We start from the raw sequence: 26,059 nt of genomic DNA, 5'->3' as shown, positions 1-26,059 counted from the left end.
AAGCGTGGTTTTCGACGATCAAGTGGCCAAATATCAAATGAAATTGACAAAAATTGGATTTTCGGTGTAGTGATTTCGTGTATCCGCTACCTTTTTTCGTTTCTCTCAACTTGATATGTGTTCAAACTCATAAATATCTATAATGAGATATCAAATGAAATTAGCATTTAATGAAAATGCACCGAAAAATGCGAGAGAAAGAGAGAGAGGGAGCGGGCACGGACACAGATCAATGGAAATTACATTTAATTATAATATTGGCAATTTAAAATGAGCATCGAGCTTTTGATTGTGAGTGGTTTTCATCTATATATTTATCTAAAGTCATGCGTATAACAAGCGTTTAATTTTTCTCGTGTAATTATGCCGGAGAGCAGACAAAACTTTTGTCTCAAAACACTCGAATTCGAAGCATTCTTTGTCGTATTTTTTGTTTCATTTGTTCGTTCGTTCGTATCTTCTCATCAACAGTTCAATTCGTTGTCTCTTTGGTGAGCATTTCGAGAGATTTTGAGAAAAGATGAACATTCTTGCCTAATTTCGGATTCTAACATTCACTCGCGCGCACACACACATACTGTGGTCACTTTCAGCATAGGCCTAGAACAGTTCTTTCTTCTCTATCTCTCTCTTCTTAAATTCCAAATTAGCTTAAGCGGCCGGTTTAACGATATGTGTATACTTGAAGGTTTGGAAAAGAACAGAACAGAACAGAAAAAAAATGAATTTGATGTTATATGCTTTTGGAGAGTCAAAATGGAAAGAAAAATCGAGTTTCTGTTTCACTTTTCGTTGGAGTCAATGTACTTGGCCCTATTCGCCGGTCGTTCATTTGCTTGTACATCATGTACACATATTTGTATAGCCGCACAGAGCGCACTTCGATGCGAGAGGCTTCGAATGAAAGAGAGCATTGGCATATGTGTGTTGAAGTAAAACTTACAGGGAAAAAAAATAAGAGAAAAATGTACTTGGCAACGATGGCCAGGCCAATATATTCTCTCGTTTTCTCGCTCACAAAGAACGAGCACAGTCACTCACGTGTTTTCAGGAAAAACTGAATTTTATTCGTTCACTCACTCACTCACTGAACTCAGAGCTCAGCTCAATCACACACTCACCGGGCGGTTGGTTGGTTCACAATGTGTGTGAGCAGCGCGCTAGCCGACGAATTTGGGGTCAGCAGCATTTATTGAACTTTTTTCGAGTTTTGGACAAATGTGAAGGAAGTCTCGTCTGGAACTGAATCGTTCGCTTTATATATAAAGATAATTCTTAAGCAGTGCATGTGTTTGATTGTGATTGCAGTTCAGATGAGAGGTTACCGTCGTCATCGTCGTCATCGTCGTCCGTCGTCGCTGCCAAAGTGAATGAGCCTGCATTTTTTTTTCCATTCGCTCTCTTCGTATTCCACATATATTCACTCTGTGTATGGAGAGATCATTCGTGCACCAAAATTTAAATTTCAAATTTCATTTTTCCACAGAAAACAGACGACTATTTATATGCACACACGTTTTACAATATACATATATAAATATCGAAGCAAATTGTTGCATCCATAATCGAAATTGTAATGAAAAGCCAAAACCGATTTTTAACACAAAACCTCCTTTGCATGCATTTTCATCATTCGCGAGATAATTATTTTAATATTGGCTGCGAATTTAGAAAAAAAAGGGTCTGAATGAAGTGGAACACACAAAAGAAGAAGAAACAAACAAAGAAAAAACGTTTTCGGTTTTGGAATTCACATTTGAAATGATTTTCGTTTATTCGCTGATTAATTCTTTGATTGCATCAATTACAAATGGTAATTTGGTTGCATCGAAAATAACAACTTTGCGATGCGGCACAAGCGTACTATCACTTTCTGTCCAGTTGCCTGATAGCGTTGAATCGGTCTCTCGTTCGGCACTGTATTCAAAACTGGTATCGGCATATTCGTCAAGGATTTCCTCTTCGCCATTCGAAAAAATATCCTCTGGCTGATCCTTTTGCTTTCCTTTGCTCTTCTTTCGACTAAACTTTACAATCATAATGTAGCTGTTGAATCGGAATTTCTCTTTCTTGACGGCGGCCCGAGCGATTTCTTTCTGCAGATTTTCAAGCAATGGCACCGCAATTTGTGGCGGAATATTGATAAAACGTTCATTGATCAGAAGTGCCGTTTGTTTTGTGTCATCATTCAATGCATTGTCGAAGGCTTGCTTGACTTCGGGCTGCGCAAATTGATCACATTTCGACTGTAGATGCTTACGTATATCTTCGATGCAACCATGACTCTGCGATTTTGATATATTTACAGCGGTGGTGATACCGAAAATCGTGCCTGACGAGTCAAAATTCGTGCCGGTATTTTCATCATCGTCACTGTCCTCGTCATCTTCCCCATCGAGAAAACTCTGAATCACCACACTTCCGATAAAATTTTGATCTACGATGGGATAGGAAAGAAAACAACAACAACATTTTCAGCTATTACTAATGTTATCAATCACGATCGTGCAATTTCAGCACGCAATCTCACTGCTCGTACAACAATGGCGACGACGACGATTCATTTTGCCGGCTACGACTTCGACTTGGAAAAAATCGCAATCGCGTTGTAATTACGCGGCGCACGAAATACATACCAGTGACTATGTCGGCTAATTCCGATAAATTAATATCGGATTTCAGGAACAGCTGGTGCAACAACTGGCGAATACCATGAAAATCTGATGTCATCGGGTTGCGTCCTTCGAATTCTACCTGAATCACCTGCAAAATGCGACCGATTACAATTTGCTTTTTTTTCTAGTTCGTTGTTTGATCAAACTTGGGAATTTTTTTGTTTAAATTTAGCTTATATGTGGGATATTAATAGATGATTGCTTTGCAAAATGCAAATTACCTCGTTTCCAGTGTATGCCTCATTGTCATCACCACTCGAATCCGAACTGTATGAATCGTCCGACTCTTCTTCATTCATTTTTCTTTGCTTGTTTTTTGTAGACATTTTTTTTTGTCTTTGTCACTTTTCGTCGATGTAATGAATTTAAAAAAAATAACCTAATCAATAGTTTTGACGTGTATGTGTATGAAAATACCGCGGTACTGTGCAATCACAACGTGCTGATACAGGCAAAAAATCAAAATAAATGTTCGGCAATTCAATGAACACGTGAAAAACAAAGCATTTTTGACGTTTATCACTCAATGTGGACGGCCTGGAAGTAGAAACGTCAAATGTGAACAATTGGAATGAACGTTTGGGCGTTAATTTTTTCAAGGCGCTCCATCATTCAGGCAATCGATTGAAATTTTCACACACCTTTCCATTTAGTCTACTGAATATATTTTCAAATGGAATCTAATTTTTATCGGCTCCAAATAGGATTTAAGCATTAAACTAAAAGCAATTGATGGTAAAATTGAAGTAATTACAGTTTTTGAAGAGCCAAGAAAATCTTAACTAGTAACCGAAACAAACTTTTGAATGAAAGTAACGATATTTAAATTGCAACGGCCGTCTCCACTCCTTCATACCCATTAAGCATTATATTTTTGTTTCGAGTTTTTTCATAATACAACGATCAATTTTCAAATTAATCTTTTCCTTGAACATTTCAGACGTATTAAAAATACCAAGGGCTCGACTTCGTTGAAATCCGATTAGGCGAAGGATAAAGACCTACGACAAAATCGTTTAGTGTGCGCCGGAACAACTTAACTGCGAAGAATTTCCATCTTAAAGATGAATGAAATGTGCGCAAACGTAGAAAACAGGTTTCTAAAACGTTTTCAAGAATGTGATGTTTTGCGAATGATCAAAATAAAACGATGACATTTATCGGACCCACATAGAAGCGGTGTTCGACTTATTATTAACGAAGGAACGGTCGCCAAAAGCCGCGAGCTAAGAGATTTTACAAAATCCATTGTGGTTTCCCAGCTCAATCAGCTTTCGCTCGAGAAGTGTGACCGAAATGAGCGTAACCACGGTACAGTATGACTGAGGCGACAATTTGCGTATGGTGGTGTGCGCAAAGGCAATCTGTCAATTTAATAATTTTAAATTTAGACACCGTGTTGTTGCTGCGTTGTGTGGACTAGTGGGAAAAACGGCACAAACTCAGGCGGATCGTTACTCGCCTCGCGTCAACAGCAAAAGCAGCGGATCGCACAGACAGATGTTCGGCCAAATAATTTGAAATGGGCATTAAAAACATGTGAGTGTCCAAAAAGAAAATCTCCGTTCACATTGACACATCGGTTTTTTTCACGTACAGCGCAGGTTTTTGCTGTCTCGTTATTTGTTCTATGTGTTCGCATACACATTCTGTTCGGTTTGATCGAGCGTCCTATGTTTACACTACTTCTGTACCGCACATACTAAAGTGAAGGCACAGTAAGAGAAAAACAAGTAGAAATTCGGTGTCTTGGTAATCACATTTCGAATCTTATGTCATGGCTATAATGTTTTTGTTCGGCCACCGCAGCCAAAACGGCAAACACTGACACTTTGAGCATTCGGGAAAGAATATTTTTACGGTGCTTTCTCTCTCACAGGTTCCGACTTCAAATTAAAAATATTTTTTTCGTCGGATTTATGATTCAGTACGTTGTGCGCGATCGGGTTGATCGTGACCAATATACAAGATCGTCTGCAATATTTTCGCGTTGATCTTTTGTTCGTTTCAAATTTTCATTTTCTTCGTCATACAGACGTTCTTCTAGAACCGGGCTAGTTGAATCTATTCGCACTCAAACGGGAAGAAAAATCGCGCAGTGCGTGAAAATTACTAACACCAATCAAAAAGGAATAAATTTCGTTCGTTTTTTTCGTGCTTTTAGTTAATAGGAACAGTTATAGTTACAGTGGAACAATTTTCAGTTATTTTTTTCATTTGCGACTTTTACAGTGAAAAAAATAAAATAGAATAAGCAAAAAAAGAAAATCATTTGTAATGTGCAAGTAAATTGTGAAATATCAAAAATACACATACAAAAAAAAATTGAAAAAAGGATTTTACTAATCAACGGAACCAAATTCGAAATCGATCAATCATGGCCAATGTGTCAATCTGGAGATTGCTTTGCATAGCTCTGCTATGTACTCTCACTATTTCCAGTAAGTAAATAAGAATTGGTCCCGAACTTTTTTTTTTCATCGTCATTCGCTGATTGCTCTAGTGCCGCGCGACCTTAATAGCCTAGTAGTCCATTTGTGTGCCGAAAGAAAATTTTCTTCGCGATTTATTACTCATATTCGCCCATTGGCGATTTGTGTGAAGATGAACAGAAAAAAAACTATATACCGAATTTTTCACTGTTTCGATTTCACTGTCCCTCTCTCGCAGTGCCCAAAATCCTGTGTATTCAAGTGAAAAAGTGCTATTTTTGAATAAACGCCAAATTATTTTTAGAATTTTATATATTCTTCTCTTCATGTTGTGTATCAATACACAATATTTTCGCTTATTTTATTCTCCTTTTTTCTCGTTTTATTCTATTTCATTTCGGTTTGGTGGTGCTCATTTCTTTCGTTCGCATCGCGTTCTACGTGCGTTGTTTCTCACATCTTCTCTGTTTTTTTTTTTCTGCAACCGACTCATTTCAGTACTCGCATTTGCTTGCGGGCAAATATAGCTTTTTGTTATATAAGAAAAAGAAATATTATTACGATATTTTATACAAAAAGAAGAATGTCGAGCAAAAATGATGTACAATTGAGAATCGAAATGACTTTATGCAATTGCGAGTGGTTGTGAACGAAATTGGTTAAGCGAGCGTGTTTCGAACGCGTGCCATGGAATTGTGTTGATAGCATTATTTATTTTTAGTGTGGAAATGACAATGAAATTTTCGTTCGTTACAACATTTCGCTGAACATTCCACGCAGTCCTTGGATTATCTATAGCTTATACACAGTTTCTTTTTGTTCAATTTGTTGAGACTGATTCAAAGTTCAATTGCCAATTTTGTTACGATAGAAATAACACAATTTTTTTCTTTCGAACAATATCCATTTTGTCGCGGGTCCTGTGTTCGCTGCACAAAGTGCGTTTTTAGATTTCGAATTACAGGCGGCAATGAATTTGTCATCGCCCCGCCGCACTGCCACCGCCAATGAACAGAAAACATAGCGAATGCATTTTTATGCTCTTTCGCTCTACGTCTGTTTCGATGCATGCCAATTTCAAAGCCGATCCGGTTGGATCTTATTATGAAGAGAGACCAAAATAGCGAATCACGTTTTGCGTGAGAATTAACGATAGAAAGGCGCTTGATCTTTTCATAATGTCCCCATAATTATTGCATGATCATTATGATCCCATTTTGTTTGGCAATCGAAACAAAAGTCTCGTTTGAAAAGCTAACGTAATTTCTGATGTTGCAGCTCTTCAAGTGAACGCCGATACACCGACAGAAGCTGAATGCCAACCACACATCGCCAAAGCCCTAAACACAATAAAAGGAGACAACAAAGGTATAAACAGCAACGAATGTTCTATTTGACGCATGTATTCATTGTGATTTTATTAATTGCTTAGAACCAGACAGTGCTGGAATAGTCGTTGATGTGGATGACAGTAGGGAAGAGGAGGATGCAGCCGATGCGGTAGTCACGGAAGACGACGACAATAGTGAAGAGCCTAACAGTGATGTAAACGATAATAACGACGATGACGACGACAACGATTCACAAGAAGGTAGCAGGGTGGATTTAGCTTACTTCGGTTTTTCGTTTGACAAATACTTTTCAGATTCAAATTGAAATACCTTCAAATTGACTTCGACACGGAACATGAAAGGCGAAATTAGTTTGAGCATCTGATCTCTGATCAAACTATATCTCGAAGAAAATAAAGAAATTTAAAGAAAAATAATCAAGAAATTTTTCGCAAAAGTGAACAATTTCGGTTTATTTATTTTATTTTCTCATTTGTATAATTCGTGTTGAGTTCGTAATGCGGATATAACTGTAGTGTTGAGAAGAAAAAAAATATTTCGTGATTTTCGCAGAATTTGAATCGAAAATAGAATATTATTAATGTGCGCCTTCTCTGTGTGTATGTGTTGTTTTTTTTTCATTTTTTGTTGTGCATGAAGAATCAACGAACGAAACCGAAGCTGGCGATGAAGATAACTCAGCGGAAACGGACGACGGTGCAGTTGAAATGAAGGAGGAGGAGGATGATGATGATGATAACGACTCGAAAGAAGACAATGATACCGTGAATGAAAGTGATAATGATGCAAAAGACACCGATGACGACGATGATGATGACAATGATGATGATAAGGTAATTGAATAAAGAAGCCTTTTGAAGCAATGTGATACGACGTACCATTTACGTTATGCAGCCGTTTAGTTGTAGCCCATCTAAAGGTGGTTTAATGCACTATTGGGTTAATAAAGAAAGTAGCAAACAAATCAAAGTCTATTTACTTTGATTTTTTCGACAAAAAAATGTTCTAATCAACAAAATTCTGTTTTGACAGGATGACTCCAAGGAAAATGATGAAGCTCAAGATGATGACCAAGATGATTCAAAAGAGCAGACTGAAGAAGCTAAAACAGGAGCCGCCGAAGATGATGATCAATCCAAAGAGAACGTTGACAACGACGACGATGATGACGATGATAAGGTAAATCAATACAGGCATCAAACTGCAATTATAAACCTTGAATTATGTTCAAGCTTTGAGATGGTTTGATTATTTTTTACTTCATGCACACACACACACACACAAAAGGATACATTTGCACACATTCACTACGGATATACACATAGCGTTTCATTTGGTATAAGTAAGACATACAGTATGCAAAGTGTCTATGCGAACGCATAGCAAATGAAGTTCTATGCGTTCTGCTATAGCAGAACTATATAGAGATAATTTGTGTGCATGTGGTTTTGGCTTTAGATTATTTTATTGTAGTTTTTTTAAGCGTTTGTTTATGTGGAGATGATCTAGTGGCATTGAAGTTTTTAAAACAATTTATTTTCAAATTAAGTGTTAAATTTGACTGTTTATGCAGCCAAAATAGTCGAAATATCGCAAAACTTGAAAATAATTCTATTTTCATTCCTTTAAATGATTTTCCAAAATTTGCCCTAATCAACACAATTCTGTTTTGATAAAATGACTCCAAGGAAAATGATGAAGCTCAAGACGATGACCAAGATGATTCAAAAGAGCAGACAGATACGGACGGCGATAGTAAAGAAAACGATGCTGCCGATGCTGACGCTGATGATGACGACGACGACAACCAAAGCAGTGAGACCGATGCTAAGGAAGCCGATGACGGTACGTTGAGTTTGATGAGCAAATACTTTTAAGTACATACGTTTGCAACGCTATTCGTTTATCTGGAAATATATACAGCTAAACTACACAATAGCACGAGTGTTGCAGTAGTAGTGGCAACACGTAGAATCATCGTGTTATCAATCGCTGGGATTCATTAATAATAATATTGCTATTTCCTGGGCTCATTTTTAACGCCGTTAGCTTGGCGAAGGTCCTGCATCTAAGCATCTGACAGCTCACTTCTAGCGCTACGAGACAAGTGTCAAAAGTTGTGACACAGATCGTTCAATGTATTATTGAATCTTTTTTATATTTGTTAATAAAGTTGACAAAAAAAATAAAAATGTCACGAAAGTGCAAAATTGATTTTTGTGAGAGCGTAGCACGTGATAAACATCAATTTTATGATTAAAAAATGTTTCTTTCATTACGGAACATTGTTGATGCGTTCGATTCGTCGCGTTCATGAGTGCGTCTAACGACGAAAAGAATTGAAATGAACTTCACCGAATGCGCTCATCGCAAATTCGTGTTTTACTTTGTTTTGTTAGTGTGGTGCAGGGGTTGTGTAGCTTGGTCTTTTTAATAAAGCAAATGAGTTGATTTCGTAATTTTCAAATTTTTTGATGGATACTGAGAATCTATTATGAATTTATTTTCAGTAAAATATTACTGATCCAACTGTTTACGATCAAATTACATGCTAACATTTGTTAGCTGTAAGTTCTATTTTTTCCCGTAAAATTACACAAACGAAGTAGGGAACAAAAGTACAGTATTCTAATGTTGTGTACGTTTCATATATATGCGATTCATACCTAATTATACATATGGCTAGTGACCGCTTTATATATGCAGTGTCAAAATAACACTAGGACTTAGCAATATTTCACCAAAGTACTCGACGAGTGTTAATTAAATCATCTCTTATCTTATTAAATGATGAAGAAGGAGATAGCAAAGAGAAAGCTGATGATGATGATGATGCTACCGCCGACGATGACGACGATGACGACGACGACGAAAAAAGTAGCGAGGCTCCAATCAAAAAGCGTTCAGCTAGTGAAACTGAAATCAGCCCTAAGTCTTATCCCGTTGATGATTTATTGTTGGTATGTATCAAAAGCCTTGACTTTAACACAACAACAACAACAAAAAACAATTCTCACGTAATGAATTTTTCAATTTCCGAAATAGGAATCCGAAATTCCAGAAGACCTTCGCGACCGCAGCCATATCGATGAAATTCTCAACTTGAATGAGGAAGATTTCGCCGAAAATGAAGCTCTTGAAAAAGTCGCTGAAAATACATTGAAGGATTTGAAGAAGATTTACGAAAATGCCATCAAGCCATTGGAAGTGCTTTACAAATACCGTGATTTGTCAAACCGTCACTTTGGTGACCCGGAAATCTTTTCAAAACCATTGGTATTGCTCATGGGTCCATGGAGCGGTGGCAAATCAACTATCATCAATTACTTGACCGACAACGAGTACACCGATTTCTCACTCAAAACTGGTTTGTCAAGAATAATTGCAACGCGTTTATTATTCCTCTGTTTTAATTCTATCGAATTTCTTCAGGAGCCGAACCATCATTACCTTACTTCAACATCCTCACATACGGTGAAACTGAAGAAGTATTGGACGGAACACAATTGTCAGCTGATTGGACATTCTCCGGACTGCAAAAGTTTGGTCAAGGTTTGACCGATCGCTTGCGTGGTTTGAAGTTGCCAAGCAATCTCTTGAAGAAGGTAAATTTTGAAGATTTGAACAAAAAAAGTAACGTAATTTCATCACGGTAATAATCAAATTCAATTTGTGAAGGTTAACATTGTAGAAATTCCGGGCATTTTGGAAGTCCGGAAACACGTGTCTCGCATCTTCCCATTCAACGATGCATGTCAATGGTTCATTGACCGTGCTGACATCATCTTCCTCACATATGATCCATCAAAATTGGACGTTGGACCCGAAACTGAAGCCATCCTTGACCAATTGAAAGGACGTGAATATCAAACTCGTATTCTTTTAAATAAGGCCGATCAAGTGCATCCAGAAGAATTGTTGCGTGTGCAAGGTGCTTTGATTTGGAATATCTCACCATTGATGTCGTCGCAACAGCCACCAGTCATGTATACCGTGTCATTGTGGTCGCATCCATTCGAGGAAAATACTCCAGTTCGTCTCTTGCAAGCCCAAGAGAAGGCTTTGCTCCAAGATTTGGCTCAAGCCATTGAACATCGTATTGAAAATAAGATTGCCAGCGCCCGTCGTTTCGCTGTGAGTCTCACATTTTCAAAATAATTTACTCTAAATCACCAATGTTTTATCTGAAAAAAAAAACTCGCACTCTTCATTCACAGGTTCGCGTTCGTAATCATGCTAAAATGGTGGATTGCTATCTAACCACTTACTACAATCACAAGACATTGTTCGGAAACAAGAAGAAGATCTCTGGTGAAATTATCGAACATCCACAAACCTATCACATTTACGAAGGTCTATCAACGCTTACCAACATTTCGCGCTACGATTTGCCCGATCCAGAAGTGTACCGTGACTTCTTCAAATTGAATCCATTGTATGAATTCAAGAAATTGTCCGAAACGTGCACATACTTCCGCGGTTGTCCAATCAACAAACTTGACGTTTCGATTGCTTACGACTTACCCGAACTGGTAAATCGATACAAACGGGCAGTGGCTCAAGCCTTAAACACCTTAGAACTAAGCAATGCTGCCAATGATTCATCACCAACATCCAAAGAAGATAGAAGATAATTTTCGAATTTGCTAGCACATTCGTTATAATAATCCAATTTAACAAAATGAAAAACAATAAATCTTTCTCTCATTGGTAGACCATCGTTTTTTTTCTGTTTATATAAATTTGCAGTGCTAGATTCGTATCAAATCAAGATTGAGATTAATGTTTTAAGGAGTTAGAATCTCAGAGATATTGTTTTTTTTTTCTTCGAGTCTATACCAAGAGATAGACACGGCACACTTCATTCATGATACATAATAATTAAATAAAAGCCGGTATGCAGTCTGAACCCAATAAATCTAATGAAAAACTACTTTGTTGATATTTCCAAAATTGTGTATATTGTATTTGAATGACATAAATAAAGAAAAAAACAACAAAAAAAGAGATCAAAACACTTGTGTTATCTTTCGCAAAATGTCTTCTGTTTTTTATTCAAACTCAATATTGCTTCAAGCCGTGCGTTTTGTATATAGATATATGAAATGCTTTCATAAAACATAAATGCAATAAATTTTACGAGTTAGTATGGGACCACGTTCAAAATCGTGGAAAGTCTTTATACCAAAAAATTAAACACAGTAGTATCATGTTTTTTGTTTGTATCATTTGTGAATTTTGTGAATGAGTGTGTATGTGTTTGTCTGTGCGATTCACACTTATTGATGCTTATATGTTATGGCTTTATTTTATGTTATGCTGATATGCCACTGTTAAAATATGTAGCTAATAGGAGATGTTTTGAATTCATGTTCGTAGTGGCTTTGCTTAATATGTATGTAATATGTATATTTAATATTTGTATATTGAAACAAACAATGCAATTGCCACTCAATGTGTGTGCAAGAGAGAGTGGATGCCGTTGATATTTCCTTCAACCTTTCAATACAGTCAATGAAACATACAATGAAATGATATATTTGATCGAATAACGATCCTTTCATGAGTCGAGCTGTATAATGCTCGCACATAACTCACAAATGGGGTTTGCACCAGTATTTACACATAAATGCTCTGTACTTGATAAAAACTCTAAATAAATTAAACAATTTCTTCAGTCACTGGATGTTCGAAAATATAAGCGATCAATGATTTGTTTTCTGTCATAATGATATCAATAATAGTAGTCGATAAAAATAAATGATTTTAATGCATATATGGATGTGTATGTGCCAATGCCTTTGTTAAGCCATGAACAATCATTTTTAGGCTAAAATGTAAGTTAAATTTATTTTGCTATGCCGAATGGTATAATGCCTAAATACTACTAACCAATAAAATGGGATATAATTGATTTGAACTACCTTGTTTCGTTTGCATAATATGCATAATAGTGTGTGGTTCCATATTGACTACATAATTGTTGTTCATACATTTACGTAATTCAATCCACGCGTAGGGATGTGTATGTGTGTGTGTGTTATTTTTTATGTTTAGGTTCACTTTAGGTATTAATTTGACATTAAATGGATATGTAAAGCGGTGATTAGTGTGTTAGTAAAGTCATCGGCGAATTTATCTAATTCATTTTATCAAAGAGATATTCATTTTTTTGACCAAGCGCCGAACGAATGACGTCTGGCGGCCCAGATATGGCATTTTCCACCGGTGGATTTGATCGTAGCACAACTTCCATGTCTAGATCGTCTCGAGCTCGGTGATTATTCTAGGAAAGAAAACAGAAAGAAATTCATAAATTTCCCGTTGAACAATGAACGGTTGATGCGGTTTACGTAAAAAAAGAAAATTTTTGCTTGAAAAAAAGTGATTTTTTTTTAAACTTACATATTTATACGAATCGCGTTCGGCCATATAGTCCATAAAGTTTTCGCTGGTCGGTGCAGTGTTATGGCGTTTCTTTTTGCGTGGTGTAAATCGTTTGTACTGACTACTTTGATTATTTGAGGCGGTACCGGATGAGGCTGCTGGTGTTTTCGTTGGTGTTTGATGTTCCTTAGCAGTGGTTTTCGTATTGCCGTCATGTTCATTGAAAATTTCACGGGCTGTATTGCTATGGAAAATATTGTCATTACGCACTGTGGAATTGGTGTTAGCCATGGAATGCGCTGCATTCCTTATTGTCGACTTTGCTTTCGCAGCGGACGGTTCGTCTTCATAGAAATGATTTGTTGTTCTTGGTTCAGATTGATATGTTGACAGAAAATCGTTCAGTTCATCCGGATTGTGGAAATCTTTTGTGTCATAATTTTGATTGAGTTTATCCTTGTCACGGTGTCGTCGTTCCGATTCGCGTTTCACAATGCGAACCGTTTTTATTTCTTGTTTGTCTGGAAAAAAAATCGAGAAATTTGTAATTGAATTCAAGAAAAATAAGAAGAAAACTTGACATTTGTTTCAAATATACCATTGCCCTGCCAGTGGTCGTCAGTATTCAAATCGTCTGCATTTTGTTGCTGTTGATATTGGTAGTAATATGGTTCGTTTTCATTTCGATATGTTTGCTCATATGACGATGAACTGGATAGGCCCCCGTTGAGATTCTTCGCATTTTTCCTGTGCGTTGAATCCAAATCGGTTTCAGTCCAATCGGAATCGCAGCGCTTATTCGTATTCAATTTGTATGAATGGTCTTTGCTCGATGTACGTAATCGATCATGCGTTGCATTCGAGTCCAATGTCAGTTGACTAACAGCCATGCTCAATTCCTCACGCTGTCGCTTGGTGTCGCCCACCGAATCTCGTACTTTTCGCAGCTCCGATTCAAATGCGTCCGCCGTTCGCGAATTACCCATCACACTCATGTAACTCAATTGGCCCGAACTCTTTTCACGAGACGCCTGCAACTTTTGACGCAACATCAATAATTCCCGTTCGAGTTTTGTATTGGCCGCTACAGTCTCCTCCAGGCGCTGTTTTGGAGTAAGAGAATAAGTGAATATTTTCCGGAAATCTTGGAAAATTGATTATTTTTTTTAGAAAAAATCCATACTCGTGAGTGTTCGGCAAGCTGACTGTGGACTTTGGACAATTCCAATTCTAATGAATGCTGTATCTTCTTTGAAGTCATGTAGTTTTCTGGTAACATATCGTTTGTGGCGAATCTATGATTGAGTTCATCAAGAGCACCCTCAATTTCATCTTTGTCTTGCTGCAGCATTTGCAAATTGTTCGATTCCTCGTGCAACAGTTGATCCAGTTCATATAGTTGCTGAACTTTGTTCTGTTTTTGGATGAGAAGATTATTTTAGTTTTGTCATTATTCTATGCATTATACAATAAAATGGTATTATATCTACGTCAAAAAATGACAATCTACTCACTTGCAGTTCAATTTGAGTTGGATCGATTTTGTTCCATTGTTTTTGATCATCCAATTGCAGTCGACGCTCCAGTTCTTTCTGATTGACCCGCAATCGTTGTAAAGTCATTCCCGATCGCATTGAACTGGTATCCCATTGGATGCTGCCAGCTCGATACAATGAGCCAAGCTTAACCATGTTATCCACCAAATTCACCAATGGCTTCGTCTTTTCGAATTGCTGTTCCATTTTATTCACTTCCTCACGCAAAACTTCTAAACGACCCATAAGCTCTAATCTCATGCCAGTTGCTTCCTCGCTTTTCAAGCGGCGCTAAACAGGGGTAAATTAATTTCGATTAGAAAATGTTTATCCAGTCAAAAATGAAAATGGTCGAAAGAAAAATAGAAAAATTAACTAGTATACCTGAATCGCTTGCATATCTTTTGACCGTCGATCAATTCCTCTTTCCTTGATATCGGCTTGGCGTCGAAGTTGGATCAACAAAAGTACAAGTTCTTCATGTGTCTTGCTAAGCAATGTTCCAGCCGATATATCAGGTTGCTGCTTAAAGAAAAATTACAATTAAGTAATGACATTTTAATTTTTAAGAAAATTACTATCAAACTCAATTTAAATTGAACGCACCCAAATGTTAGCATTGCTGCTTTGTAGGTCGTCGCGAATAGACATCGAGCTCGTTTTGCCGCTTATCATATCATTCGATCTGTATTGTTCCATTAAATTGCTTTCTGTAAAATTGAATGAAGCCATTAGCTGATTAACTCTAATGGATTTAATAATTGATTGTCTATTGATTTTACCCGAGTTCTTCATCAAATATCGGCTATCCGTGCTGAAAGAAGCAGAATCAGTTGGTTCGCTGCTTTGCATCAGCGATGAAAATTGAAATGGATCATTGTTCGACATATACTTCGATCTGGGCAATGTTAATCCGTTGTTCAATATCAAATTAGCGGTGTAGTTATTAAATTCATGTGTTAGCCTCTTTCGCTCATTTTCATAACGCAGTGTATTCAATCGAGTGTCTTCCCGCCTAGTCGACATCATATTACGATTTTGTAAGTATTGTGCACTCTGTCGCATCTTGGCGGCATAGCTAGCTTCGGAATAATAGTAATTATCCATTGCGCTGTTAATATCAAGACTAGACTTCGGGCGTGACGGCATTCGTTCAGCAAAATGACCAGAATTTTCGAAATCCTTGAAGCGACGGAAGTGCCGTTTCGATTCATACTCCAAGAAATCGGCCGAACGTGGCCGCGGTGGTTGCTTTTTCGGTTGATACGTTTTCTTGCCTCTTGGCGGACCATATTCGTTATTGTAAGCAGCCGATACATTTTCCACCTCGTAGCTTTGAATGTTTGTCAAATGATGATCGGGGTTTTCTGTGAAGTTAATGGTGTTATTTCTGCTGTGCCGTCCTTGTTCATTGTAAATGTCCTCATATTCCAGCATTCGAAGTGGCAAGCCTTTTGGCGTTGTATCGGTCGATGCTTCCGAACTGAAATGCGAAGTGATTGAATGATTAGTTTTATTTGAATATTCAATCAAAAAATTATGTTCAGCAAATATTGTCTGTCCAATACGCAGTGTCTAACGACCAAATTTAAAAAATTCACCTCATCGGGAACACTGCCGGATCATTTCCGAACATTGACAATTCCATTTCGTTATGAGTGCGACGCGGTTTTGGTGGCGCATTTACGTATAACGGTTGCCTTTCATTATCTGAAAACAAAAGAATAATTCAATTGTTAGAATTGTGACTCTAATATTGAAAGTCATTCGTCACATTTACCTTCATCAAAAATCAAGAATGGATTAAGCGATGGATGAATGTCAACTTTGCTGCGTTGATTTTGCTCACTTCGATACTGATCGTACCGATTGTAGCCCATGTTCGGTTCATAGCTGTTTGTACTGATTGGTACGGATGTGGCAAGCATTTGCCTAGTTTGGATTTCATTGAAATTTTGCATGAGCGTTGCCGCCCGTATGACTCGCATCCATTTCCTCATATAATCTCCATTCTCACTAGCCAAATAATATGTTCGCATATTTTTATGCTCCAATTTGAATGAGTATTTTCTGTAGGTCTTACTGTCCGACGGTATACATTCAGACAAAACATATGACGGCAGCAAAATCGAACCCAATAATTTCTCCTCTTCAGGTCCTTTATAATAGAACAAGCAATAATCCGATAAGACAAACCATCGACGTCGCCAGGTTCTTAATCCTTCGGAGCCTTGTTTGTATAGCCAGCCCGAGAACGTGACCAACGATGTTGGTTGGCGTTTAGTTTTCGGCGATTTTAATAATTTCGTCGGCGTTGATGTGGCTGACGATGAACTAGGCTCTTTGTTATAGACAAGTATCTGGTGAACTGGACTTTGAGCACCGCTATCGCCGCGAGTATCGTTTTCAATTTCACCCGACTGTATGAACGGATTTGTTGATTTCCTTTGACTTGCGTGCTGTTGTAGCTGCTGCTCTTGAGATTTCAGCTTATAATCATTGCGAAGCGATTGAATCAATTTTTGATTCTCCTGCTGTAACTGCAAATAATTCGGTTTCTCCATATGGTTGAAATGTTTTGGACTGCCTGTGCTGTGATGCTGATGGAAATGATCAACACCGAATGGATTATTTATCGTGGATGAACCTTGAATTGATTGTGGATGTTGTGTATTTGGGGTGGTTTGTGTAGATGTATTGACTTGTTGATGAATATTTATGGCCGACACTTGGCGTGACATTGGCGGTGGATTCAATGCCTGACGCATTGCAAATGTTTGTTGCTTTCGTGCCATGGCCTCATTGTGAGTTTTCATTTGTTGTTCCATTCTCGCCTGCTGCAGCCGATTGTATTGTTCGGTAAATTCGTTGCTGGTAGCTGTGGAAGACGGCAATTGCATCGGTGGATTCAGATTGGGTGCAGCAATTCGATTCATTATTGAAGACATCGTGCGATTATGGGGTGGATTGCCGGTGTGGATGTTAGACATAGATGGTTTCTGTGCCTGGAATTTCAAAATTACGGCTTAGAACCATTTCTTCTTTCTCTTTAAATGAGAGCAATGTTTAACTGGCAAATACCAACAAAACCAAACTAAAATATACTTACATGAGGCATGGAATGATAAAATTGCTGCTGAGGCATATCAGCTGGGTAAACGTCGTGCAAATTGTGCATCATGTGTACGCTGGGCGATAGAGACCGTGCATCAAGCAAATTAGTCTGACTTCTATTCGTCGAGTGGCTGGCATTTGAAATGTTTGGATTTTGCATATTTTTGCTGCTGTTGTTGCTCTTGTCGTTAGCCAATTACAAGGGACGTATGCTCACTCTAAACCTTGCTCTAAACACTACACAGACCTGTCATTTTTTTTCTTCTGAAAGTAAACAATTCAAGCACAATATATAACATTGGCTTCTCAAACAAATGGCGAAACAGACTAAATTCGTTTGAATAAACAAGATTATTTGCACACACTTTGTTCTTGACGCGTTTTTTCTCTCTTTTGTTTTTATTTTCAAACTTGGAAAAATAATCTAACTACAACGATATTCAAGTTCTTTAGACAAATTTATGCACTCTTTTAGTTTTTCAATTATTATTGTTTTCTTTGCTTTTCATTTTCTCCATATTTATTTATATTTCTGCTAGGAAAAAGTTTTCGCAACTGTTATTATCCGAATGGGCTCAAGCCCAACCCAAAAATATATACACAAATTCCCATCGCAATCACTTGAAAACTCCAAACAAACTGATATAAATTGCAATGGTCCACATGCTATTGCACATAAAAATTTCACTCAAAACAAGAAAAAAAAACAGCAATAATATTCAACAGAACGAATGAAATCAATTCGCAATTAACTTTCTCCGTTCCGAGTGCACGGTATCTGCGAATGGAGTTGAGAGCACGACGGTTTATTTCACTGCGCCAAGCACTCTATATATTTATAAACATACAGAGAATGTAAACTGTTTTTAGCGGGCGCAATGTTTTTATCAAGATAAAAAGTCGCGAGAGAGAGAGAGCAAGTGACTTGTTGTTGTAAATGACCCGAATGTGTGTTTACCGTCGGTAACAGGTAAGAAAAAAAAACAGGTTTTTTTCTTATGAAACACATTCCCATTCACATTACAAACGTTGTAACACACGTCCGAACACTCATGTTGGCTATGGAGCGCTATTTACATACGCGTAGCCTCGTAGCTCACCATTTTCTTTCCGCCGTTTCGTTGATACTGTGTATATGTTCTTTTCTGTTCCTCTTGCGACTTGTCTCACAACAGTCTCGAATCGGATTTACGCGATAGGGAGAATGACCAAATAATTAATAAGCGAATATTCATGGCGATTTTTTTCTTTATTTCTTTCATCAAAATATCTGCATCGAAAATTTATAGCACGGAACGAAATGGGATTTTTATGCAGAGATTTGATTTTTATGTAAGAAATCCCACTTTCATCACACATACACACATTGACTTTTATCACTCATTAAAAATTCCAGTTGAATTCCACCAATCACTTTTCTAATTCGAACACCAAACCAATAGTAGTCAGTAAGACCACTATTTATGCCTTCAACTATTCATTTTTTTTTTCTCTCGCTACAAACAAAATTACCGCTCGTTTTGATTCAATTCACCTTTTCATTGATGCAAAATGAAGAATATTGACCAACAATTGCAAAGCAAACACAAATCGGATGAGTGAAAAGAAGAAGAAAAAAAAATAAACCGAAATGAATGGAAGAAAGTATTCTTGAGTGTTGAGTTCACTGGCACAGGAGAAAAGACCTACTATCGTGTGTAGAATGCCAAATACTATGGCTACCAAAAAGAGCTATAAACAAGAGAATCATAGGTTGGTGTATGTATCGGTATGCGTGTGCCTGTGTACACTGAGAACCCATCACACACACAACTCATTGTGTTAGTCCCTCTCTCGTTCTCGTTCTCGTTCTCTTTTGCGTTGTACTGTGTTTCTGTGCACAGCTATCTATTGTGTACACATTCCTCGTGTGCATTGGTACGTTGACGGTTTTAACCGTCGCTGGCAAGTGTATTGGAGGAGACTCTTTCCTTCTATTCTATCAACACATACACACGGATAGAACCGCATTTGAATGTGTGTTGGCGTGGATTCAATGTGTGAAACAATCAATGATTGTGTTATTATTTACGCGCAAGTCGAATTCAGGTGAAATGCACGAACTTCACGCCAGTTGCGGTTTTTTTGGCGCTGATTTAAAATTTTGAATGAAAACGAACAGCGTTTTCCATTGGATTGCGATAGAGTTATTGTAAAAATATGAGGGTAAATGTATTGAAATGTAAAATATTGCATAAAAATATGTAATTTACGATTAAAAATTGAGATTCAAGAAACTAATTTCAAACTAGACAAACAGTCGTCAATGTGACTCAATCAATCAGTAATCTTACAATCGCTTGAAGAATTTATTGTTAGTCACAAGTCGATTTTAGAGCTGATTCGAATATTTTGATTTAAAATTATAAATAGATATTTAATTGGCATAAATGATTTTTAGAATTAAAATATAGAATGTAGACGCAAATACGAGAGATTCACTTCCAGCTAATTCTCGCCCATTTCAAAACGAGCTGATGTGGCTTCAATTAAATCTCATTAAGATTTGTTTACGCTTGCGTAAAAAAATGCTTTCAATTCAAGATTCATCTTTCTTATTCCGTCATTAATCCGTAGATTGGCTCGATTGTGCATAAAACACAATACGAATCTGTTTTATTCAGTCATTCGTTTGTGCACCTCAATTGAGTTCGGAGACACCAATTCACAGATAATCTCATCAAAACCACATACAATTATACGGTTTCTTCAAACGTTCGTGCCTGTATATCACATGTTTCAATTTGTGCCGAAAAAAGTGTGTGGACAATTGTATATAAATCACTCAGAGAGCGACTGCCATGAAGAACGGAATCACAGTACTGTGCTAGCACTTGAATCAAATAATTAAATTTGTTGCAAGGCAGCAAGAGTTCTGTTGAATTTTATCCGATTTTTTTTCCTATTTTAAACTTGAACGTTATTTCATTATTTATTTTGCCGTTGTGAAATAGATGGAATTTCCTTTGGAATTTTTCAAAAAGTGAATTGAATTTTAGTCTGAATTAGAAAATATATTATCAGTCAAAAGGCAAGCAAAATGTTGAAATCAAAGAAATTGTTGACAAATCAAAGTTTTGCCGTGATCGAAGATAAAAACACCAAATTGTATCCGAATTGTGATGTGTCCGTTTGGTTGAGATCTTGTGAAAAAGAGATTTTAAAACCAATTCACGGAAAAGTTCGTGGTGAAATACCAAAATGGCTCAAGGGCAGTCTGCTAAGAAATGGACCAGGTGGTTTGAACATCGGTAATATGCAGTATCACCATTTGTTTGATAGCGCAGCATTACTTCACAAGTAAGTACGCATTCGATCTAACTAAAAGTGCACTTCTTCATGAAGATGCCCTTGAAATTGCAGACTTTTTTTCTAAATATGCAAAAGTTTTGTTTTTTCAATTAGCACAAATTAGCCAAATGTGTTTGTCTAGTCTATCGATAATCTATTTATATTCCAAGTAAATTTACGTGCACATCGAAATTAGTGATATTTCTATGGTTTCCCATGACTGGTGTAAATAATTCTAATGCGTGTTTTGTTTTTAGGTTCGATATCAGCGATGGAAAAGTAACTTATCAGTGTCGTTTCATTAAAACCGATTCGTACAAGAAAAACTTGGCGGCTAATCGAATTGTGGTTACAAGCTTTGGGACGAAAACCGTTCCGGATCCATGCCAAACCATTTTTCAACGGATATCAAGCGTCTTCACAGAAGATCCGATAAATGATAATAGCAACATTTCGATTTATCCATTTGGTGATGAGTTTTATTGTTTCACCGAGTGCCCTATAATTCATCGGTGAGATTGGACTTTTGTTAAGAAGATTATTTATCCACTATTTTTGGCCTTTTTCCATTTCTTTGTTATACATTTTTCGTTTATCTTTTGTTCAAGCCGTTAAAATTAAAAAAAGAAATGATTTCATCCGGTTTTTAATGTTTTTTTTTCTCAAATTCTTCCAATTTCAATAAAAAATCTCTCCAGAATCGACATTAATTCCCTCGATACGGTTGGAAGCCGTGATGTGAAACAGTATATCGGAGTCGTTAATCATACGTCGCATCCACACATCACGAGCGATGGCACTGTAAGTCGAAAGATCATTTAAATTAAATGTTATAATTCAAGTGACATTGCATTTCACTCCAACAATAGGCATTCAATTTGGGATTGTCAGTAAAAAATGGTCGATCGCTATACAATATTATTAAATTTCCGTATGGAACGCAAATGTTTGAGAATGCATCAATTGTCGCTGAAATACCAGCTCGTTGGCAAATGAATCCGTCGTACATGCACTCATTTGCAACAACTGAGAATTATTTCATTATCATTGAGCAACCGTTGAGTATATCGATGGTTGAGTCATTGAAGGCAAAATATTTGAGGCGACCTTTGGCTTCGATATTCAAATGGTTCCAAAATGAATGCACTTTTTTCCATGTGATTTGTCGTCGCACCGGCCAGCGTAAATTCACTTTCAAGGCAGCGCCATTCTTTTATTTGCATACCATCAATGCACATGAACGTGGCGACTACATCCTCGTCGATATCTGTTGTTATCGAGATCCGTCGGTTTTGGACTGCATGTACGTGGAAGCAATGGAAAATATGCACAGTATTAAAGATTATTCAAAAATGTTCCGAAGTCGACCATTGCGTTTTGTGTTGCCTGTTGGCAAACAGCATCAACGCGAACCACCGACGCCTTCACTTTGGAATAGTTTGAAGAAAATCGCATCTAAATTCTCCTCATCGAGTATTGAACATTATTTGAAAAAGAATCAAAGCACCGGCTGCATCATCGATTCACCCAAAACTGATTCGAAATTTTGGCTGATTTTTGAAACAAATTATAACGCTGAGAATTTGGTGGAAATGAAGAAAAGTTCATGCAGAGCTTATCATTTGGAAGACTCATCTATCTATTGTGTGCCGGAAAAATTGGGCAATTTGGGATGTGAAACACCTCGCATAAATGACGTAAAATCAGCTGGGAAAAACTATCGCTTTTTCTACGCCATCAGCTCAGATGTAGACGCTAATATTCCTGGAACTGTAAGAATTTGTCTGTTCTTCAGCAATTGCATTTTGTGGACTTGAAGAAAATTCTATAATAAAATATTTGAATTTTATTTCGTCTTCTGTTAGCTCATCAAAGTTGATGCAGACAATAAAACGATGCTCACATGGAATGAAAAGAACTTATATCCAAGTGAACCGATTTTTGTACCAACACCAAACGCCAAGGTAGTTCAATAAAAATCACTATAATTTGTGTATATTGACAGCGTTTATAATTAATTTTTTAGGCGCTGTCTACTCTTTCAAACCTTTAAACTACACTTTAGTTTCATTTAATACCATTCTCATTGTGTTTTGGTTTAATTTGTTCAAACCGTTAGAACGAAGACGACGGCGTCATTTTGGCTGCTATCATCTGGGGGAATGGCGACGTAAACAGAGTTGGCATATTGGTGTTGTGTGCGAAAACTATGAAAGAGCTTGGGCGATGTGAGTTCAAAACGCCCGGACCGACACCTAAGTGCCTTCATGGATGGTTTGCTCCGAAATAAAGTCAAAAAACTGCTCTTGCATAAAATGTTATAAAGAGTTTAAAATCCTTTTTTCTTCTAATTTTCACGCTTGATTTCGTTTATAGTGCAAGTTATATTCTCTGAAAAGATCAATTTTGTACATTAAAATAAATATATTTGTTCGCCAAATACGATCACGCTTTTGTAATTCATTATTGTCTTCGAATAAAATGAACAAACGCAAAAGCCCTGCAGTCTTGAAAAATACAACTAATTTGAACACTTACAACTCGTTATGTATATGGAGAAAAATGATATTTCGATGCGAACACGTTTGATGGTCTGCTTCAAACTTGATGAATTACCTGAAGTAAATGTGTTTTTATTTGAAGGTAAGATGAATGACACAGAACACAATAGGTATTTTTCGGCCAAAAATAAACAACGAAATTAAAACAAATCTTCCAACTGAGTGTAAACGCAACAGGCGTACAGATAACAATAAACGGCAATTCCCACGCGAAACAAAACCGAAAACCTTGCTCTTGTAAAATGTTCGGTCCGTCCATTTGTTCAATGAATGCGCAGTTTTCTTTGTGTCTGTAACATTTTTATCCAGTTGATGAGAAGTAACAGAGTCAATGCCTTTTCGATGTTATTGTATGATTTTTTTTATCGGTTTTAGATTTGTTTGTACATTTTTCCGCAGAATCGGTATTCGAAGTTACACATTTCACATTGTCAGTCCATTTGCACATGCATCGTCCTAAGAAAATATATTGTTTTATGACCTAGTCGAGTCAATGTTTCAGACCCATTTTTTCTTCATAAAATATGTCCTGTGAAACTTTAACCAAATGAGTCACACCTCAGTCGTTGGAGAACCCATTATTTTGCGATGAAAAATCTATAATATTTTACGCCGTTGCTGGGAATTTTTACAACGATATTTGTTCATTTTACAATTAGAATGTAGGCACACACATACATTTCATTCTAAATTCTTAAACAAATATAAACTTACATCCAACGTAAGTCTTCTTTTCTCGAACATATAAAAAATGGTCATCTCATCTCGTTTCACACAGTGTTTTTTTTAGATAATCCAAAGTTATCTAGGTCAGATACCAGATATAGAGCGAAAAAGTGAAAATTATATAGATATATAATTATATATATATAAAAATCTAATAAACGAATCTAAATAATAATATGTATAGATATCTATTATCTATCTGTGTTTATTTTTAGATAATTTATTTATTATAAGTTAATGATTATCGTCCCGAACGCAAATATTTAAATTTCAAATGAAGCAGCAAAATTTGATTGACATTGTCAATTTGACAAGTGAGTTCCAAAGGGCCTTAAACTGATGAATGATGATCTTAAATATTCGGCATCATTTTTGGTTTTGGTTTTTGGAAATTGTATGTAATTGTATTGATGTTCAGGTCTGCTGCTGCACTTGTTGATCGATTCCTGAATGACGATTGTATCGAAGCTCAAATGTTGGACAACTATCCACATGTTCGCAAAGTTCACGTGAAATTCAATACGACGTTGGCATCATCTGCAGTCGTCGAAAGGGTTTTTAGTCAATCGTCTTTAATTTCCACGCCAAGACGAAACCGAATATTATCGACGATTTTTGAATATGCACTACTCTTGAAATATAATAAAAGTCTATTTCACGACGAAAATGAATAAACAAAAATGAAGTAAAATTATCAACGTCCTAAAAAACCCAAAATCGTCCTATAAATAACGAAAATCATCCTAAATATCACAAAAATCGTCCTGACAAAATAACAAAATCGACCTAAAAGACCCTAATTTCGTCCGAAAAATAATACAAAAAACATCATAAAAAACAGATTGTGTTTGTTACAGTATATTTTACTGAGTTGTCCCATTGCCATTGAAATATATAATTAAACATACAGTTACTCACAAAATTGTTCAATGTGTCCAAAACGCATATTTTCTATATCGCATGGGGCAGATATGGCAATATTATCGTTTGATACTTGCTTACTCTATTGAGTCACGCTTTAATCATTTCCTTCTTCAATTCTACAGCATCAAAATAAGAAACATTTCGTTAGTTTTATCATAAAATGATTTCATTTTAGTTATCAACAACAAACAATTTCGAAGAAAACAACGAAAATCATTTCGATTGGTAAAAAATTTAAAAAATTCATTGGAAATGATTTTCGTTGTTTTTTTCGAAATTGTTTGTTGTTGATAACAAAAATGAAATCATTTTCTGATAAAACTAACGAAAATGTTTCTTATTTTGATGATTAAAGCGTGACTCAACAGAGAACTGTGGAATAGACGAAATGAACGGGAATTCCTTGGATTGTAATAACGACAGCATCAAATGTTATCAGCGATATTTTGTAACATAAAATTGAGCATTACGAATAGACGTAGCCGAATGTTTCTTTTTTGACGAAATATGATGAATATGAGACGCACGTAAGCAAGTATCACACGATAATATCGCCATATCTGCCTCATGCGATATAGAAAATATGCGTTTTGGACACATTGAACAATTTTGTGAGTAACTGTATGTTTAATTATATATTTCAATGGCAATGGGACAACTCAGTAAAATATACTGTAACAAACACAATCTTTTTTAGGATGTTTTTTGGGTTTTTGAGGACATTTTTAGGTTTTTTAAGATGTTTTTTGTACTGGACGAAATTAGGGTCTTTTAGGTCGATTTTTGTAGTTTTTCGGGACTATTTTTGTATTTTGTCAGGACGATTTTTGTGATATTTAGGATGATTTTCATAATTTATAGGACGATTTTTGGGTTTTTAGGACGTTTTTCGTTTCACCCATTATTAAATGTGTCAATTTATCCTTGGGAGGTTTTTCTCTGTATCTATCTATCTATGAGGTAGATATTCGCTAAATAATTTTTAATTCAGATACATGTCAGATTAGATGATCAAAATTAGAA

General features: G+C 36.5%; 4 protein-coding genes across 13 annotated transcripts; 2 read left to right on the top strand and 2 right to left on the bottom strand.

The window, feature by feature from the left end:
- Window positions 1-1,741: 1,741 nt before the first annotated feature.
- LOC129567717 (protein BCCIP homolog) lies at window positions 1,742-3,195 on the bottom strand. The gene is made up of 3 exons (XM_055444902.1): window positions 2,897-3,195; window positions 2,637-2,763; window positions 1,742-2,437 (listed from the first exon to the last, which is right to left on the bottom strand). Exons 1-3 carry the CDS (start codon window positions 2,999-3,001, stop codon window positions 1,773-1,775), a joined length of 897 nt encoding a protein of 298 aa, XP_055300877.1. The 5' UTR covers window positions 3,002-3,195; the 3' UTR covers window positions 1,742-1,772.
- Window positions 3,196-3,946: 751 nt separating this feature from the next.
- On the top strand, window positions 3,947-11,474 carry LOC129567715 (sarcalumenin). 4 transcript variants are annotated; one of them, XM_055444898.1, is made up of 12 exons: window positions 3,947-3,986; window positions 4,067-4,214; window positions 6,386-6,475; window positions 6,540-6,698; window positions 7,099-7,292; window positions 7,492-7,638; window positions 8,148-8,304; window positions 9,259-9,419; window positions 9,505-9,826; window positions 9,892-10,064; window positions 10,138-10,593; window positions 10,677-11,474. In XM_055444898.1, exons 1-12 carry the CDS (start codon window positions 3,972-3,974, stop codon window positions 11,091-11,093), a joined length of 2,439 nt encoding a protein of 812 aa, XP_055300873.1. In that variant the 5' UTR covers window positions 3,947-3,971; the 3' UTR covers window positions 11,094-11,474. The 4 variants fall into 4 exon arrangements, with proteins under 4 accessions (XP_055300873.1, XP_055300872.1, XP_055300875.1 ...); XM_055444897.1 differs by having other exon boundaries at window positions 9,256-9,419; XM_055444900.1 differs by lacking the exon at window positions 3,947-3,986 and having other exon boundaries at window positions 4,102-5,116.
- Window positions 11,475-11,482: 8 nt separating this feature from the next.
- LOC129567714 (uncharacterized) lies at window positions 11,483-19,234 on the bottom strand. 7 transcript variants are annotated; one of them, XM_055444892.1, is made up of 12 exons: window positions 19,030-19,234; window positions 17,491-17,759; window positions 16,162-17,386; window positions 15,983-16,091; window positions 15,164-15,864; window positions 14,988-15,091; window positions 14,766-14,903; window positions 14,361-14,672; window positions 14,030-14,260; window positions 13,445-13,949; window positions 12,865-13,367; window positions 11,483-12,745 (listed from the first exon to the last, which is right to left on the bottom strand). In XM_055444892.1, the coding sequence occupies exons 2-12, from the start codon at window positions 17,653-17,655 to the stop codon at window positions 12,599-12,601; spliced, it is 4,140 nt and encodes a 1,379-aa protein (XP_055300867.1). In that variant the 5' UTR covers window positions 17,656-17,759; window positions 19,030-19,234; the 3' UTR covers window positions 11,483-12,598. The 7 variants fall into 7 exon arrangements, with proteins under 7 accessions (XP_055300867.1, XP_055300868.1, XP_055300870.1 ...); XM_055444893.1 differs by having other exon boundaries at window positions 18,596-19,211; XM_055444895.1 differs by having other exon boundaries at window positions 17,491-17,756; window positions 18,596-19,209.
- Window positions 19,183-23,267, top strand: LOC129567716 (carotenoid isomerooxygenase). Its single transcript, XM_055444901.1, has 6 exons — window positions 19,183-20,834; window positions 21,083-21,337; window positions 21,524-21,626; window positions 21,695-22,597; window positions 22,691-22,789; window positions 22,945-23,267. The coding sequence occupies exons 1-6, from the start codon at window positions 20,575-20,577 to the stop codon at window positions 23,113-23,115; spliced, it is 1,791 nt and encodes a 596-aa protein (XP_055300876.1). The 5' UTR covers window positions 19,183-20,574; the 3' UTR covers window positions 23,116-23,267.
- The last annotated feature ends 2,792 nt before the right edge of the window (window positions 23,268-26,059 follow it).

Source organism: Sitodiplosis mosellana, unplaced genomic scaffold, assembly GCF_009176505.1.
Source record: "Sitodiplosis mosellana isolate CC-2019 unplaced genomic scaffold, AAFC_SMos_1.0 Smas_scaffold_12, whole genome shotgun sequence".
Taxonomy (NCBI): Eukaryota; Metazoa; Arthropoda; class Insecta; order Diptera; family Cecidomyiidae; genus Sitodiplosis; species Sitodiplosis mosellana.
The sequence above is the reverse complement of the archived record's forward strand: the minus strand, read 5'-3'. Positions and strand labels throughout refer to the sequence as shown.

Coding starts and splice junctions, on each gene's coding strand:
- LOC129567717 (XM_055444902.1), bottom strand. CDS start 3,001: ATGTCTACAAAAAACAAGCAAAGAAAAATGAATGAAGAAGAGTCGGAC. Junction 2,764..2,896: donor AGGCATACACTGGAAACGAG/GTAATTTGCATT, acceptor CGCATTTTGCAG/GTGATTCAGGTAGAATTCGA. Junction 2,438..2,636: donor ATTAGCCGACATAGTCACTG/GTATGTATTTCG, acceptor ATCCCATCGTAG/ATCAAAATTTTATCGGAAGT.
- LOC129567715 (XM_055444897.1), top strand. Junction 6,699..7,098: donor CGACAACGATTCACAAGAAG/GTAGCAGGGTGG, acceptor TTGTGCATGAAG/AATCAACGAACGAAACCGAA. Junction 10,065..10,137: donor CAAGCAATCTCTTGAAGAAG/GTAAATTTTGAA, acceptor CAATTTGTGAAG/GTTAACATTGTAGAAATTCC.
- LOC129567714 (XM_055444892.1), bottom strand. CDS start 17,655: ATGCAAAATCCAAACATTTCAAATGCCAGCCACTCGACGAATAGAAGT. Junction 14,261..14,360: donor CAACTCAAATTGAACTGCAA/GTGAGTAGATTG, acceptor ATCCAAAAACAG/AACAAAGTTCAGCAACTATA. Junction 13,368..13,444: donor CGACCACTGGCAGGGCAATG/GTATATTTGAAA, acceptor TTTTTTTTCCAG/ACAAACAAGAAATAAAAACG.
- LOC129567716 (XM_055444901.1), top strand. CDS start 20,575: ATGTTGAAATCAAAGAAATTGTTGACAAATCAAAGTTTTGCCGTGATC. Junction 20,835..21,082: donor AGCGCAGCATTACTTCACAA/GTAAGTACGCAT, acceptor TTTTGTTTTTAG/GTTCGATATCAGCGATGGAA. Junction 21,338..21,523: donor GAGTGCCCTATAATTCATCG/GTGAGATTGGAC, acceptor AAATCTCTCCAG/AATCGACATTAATTCCCTCG.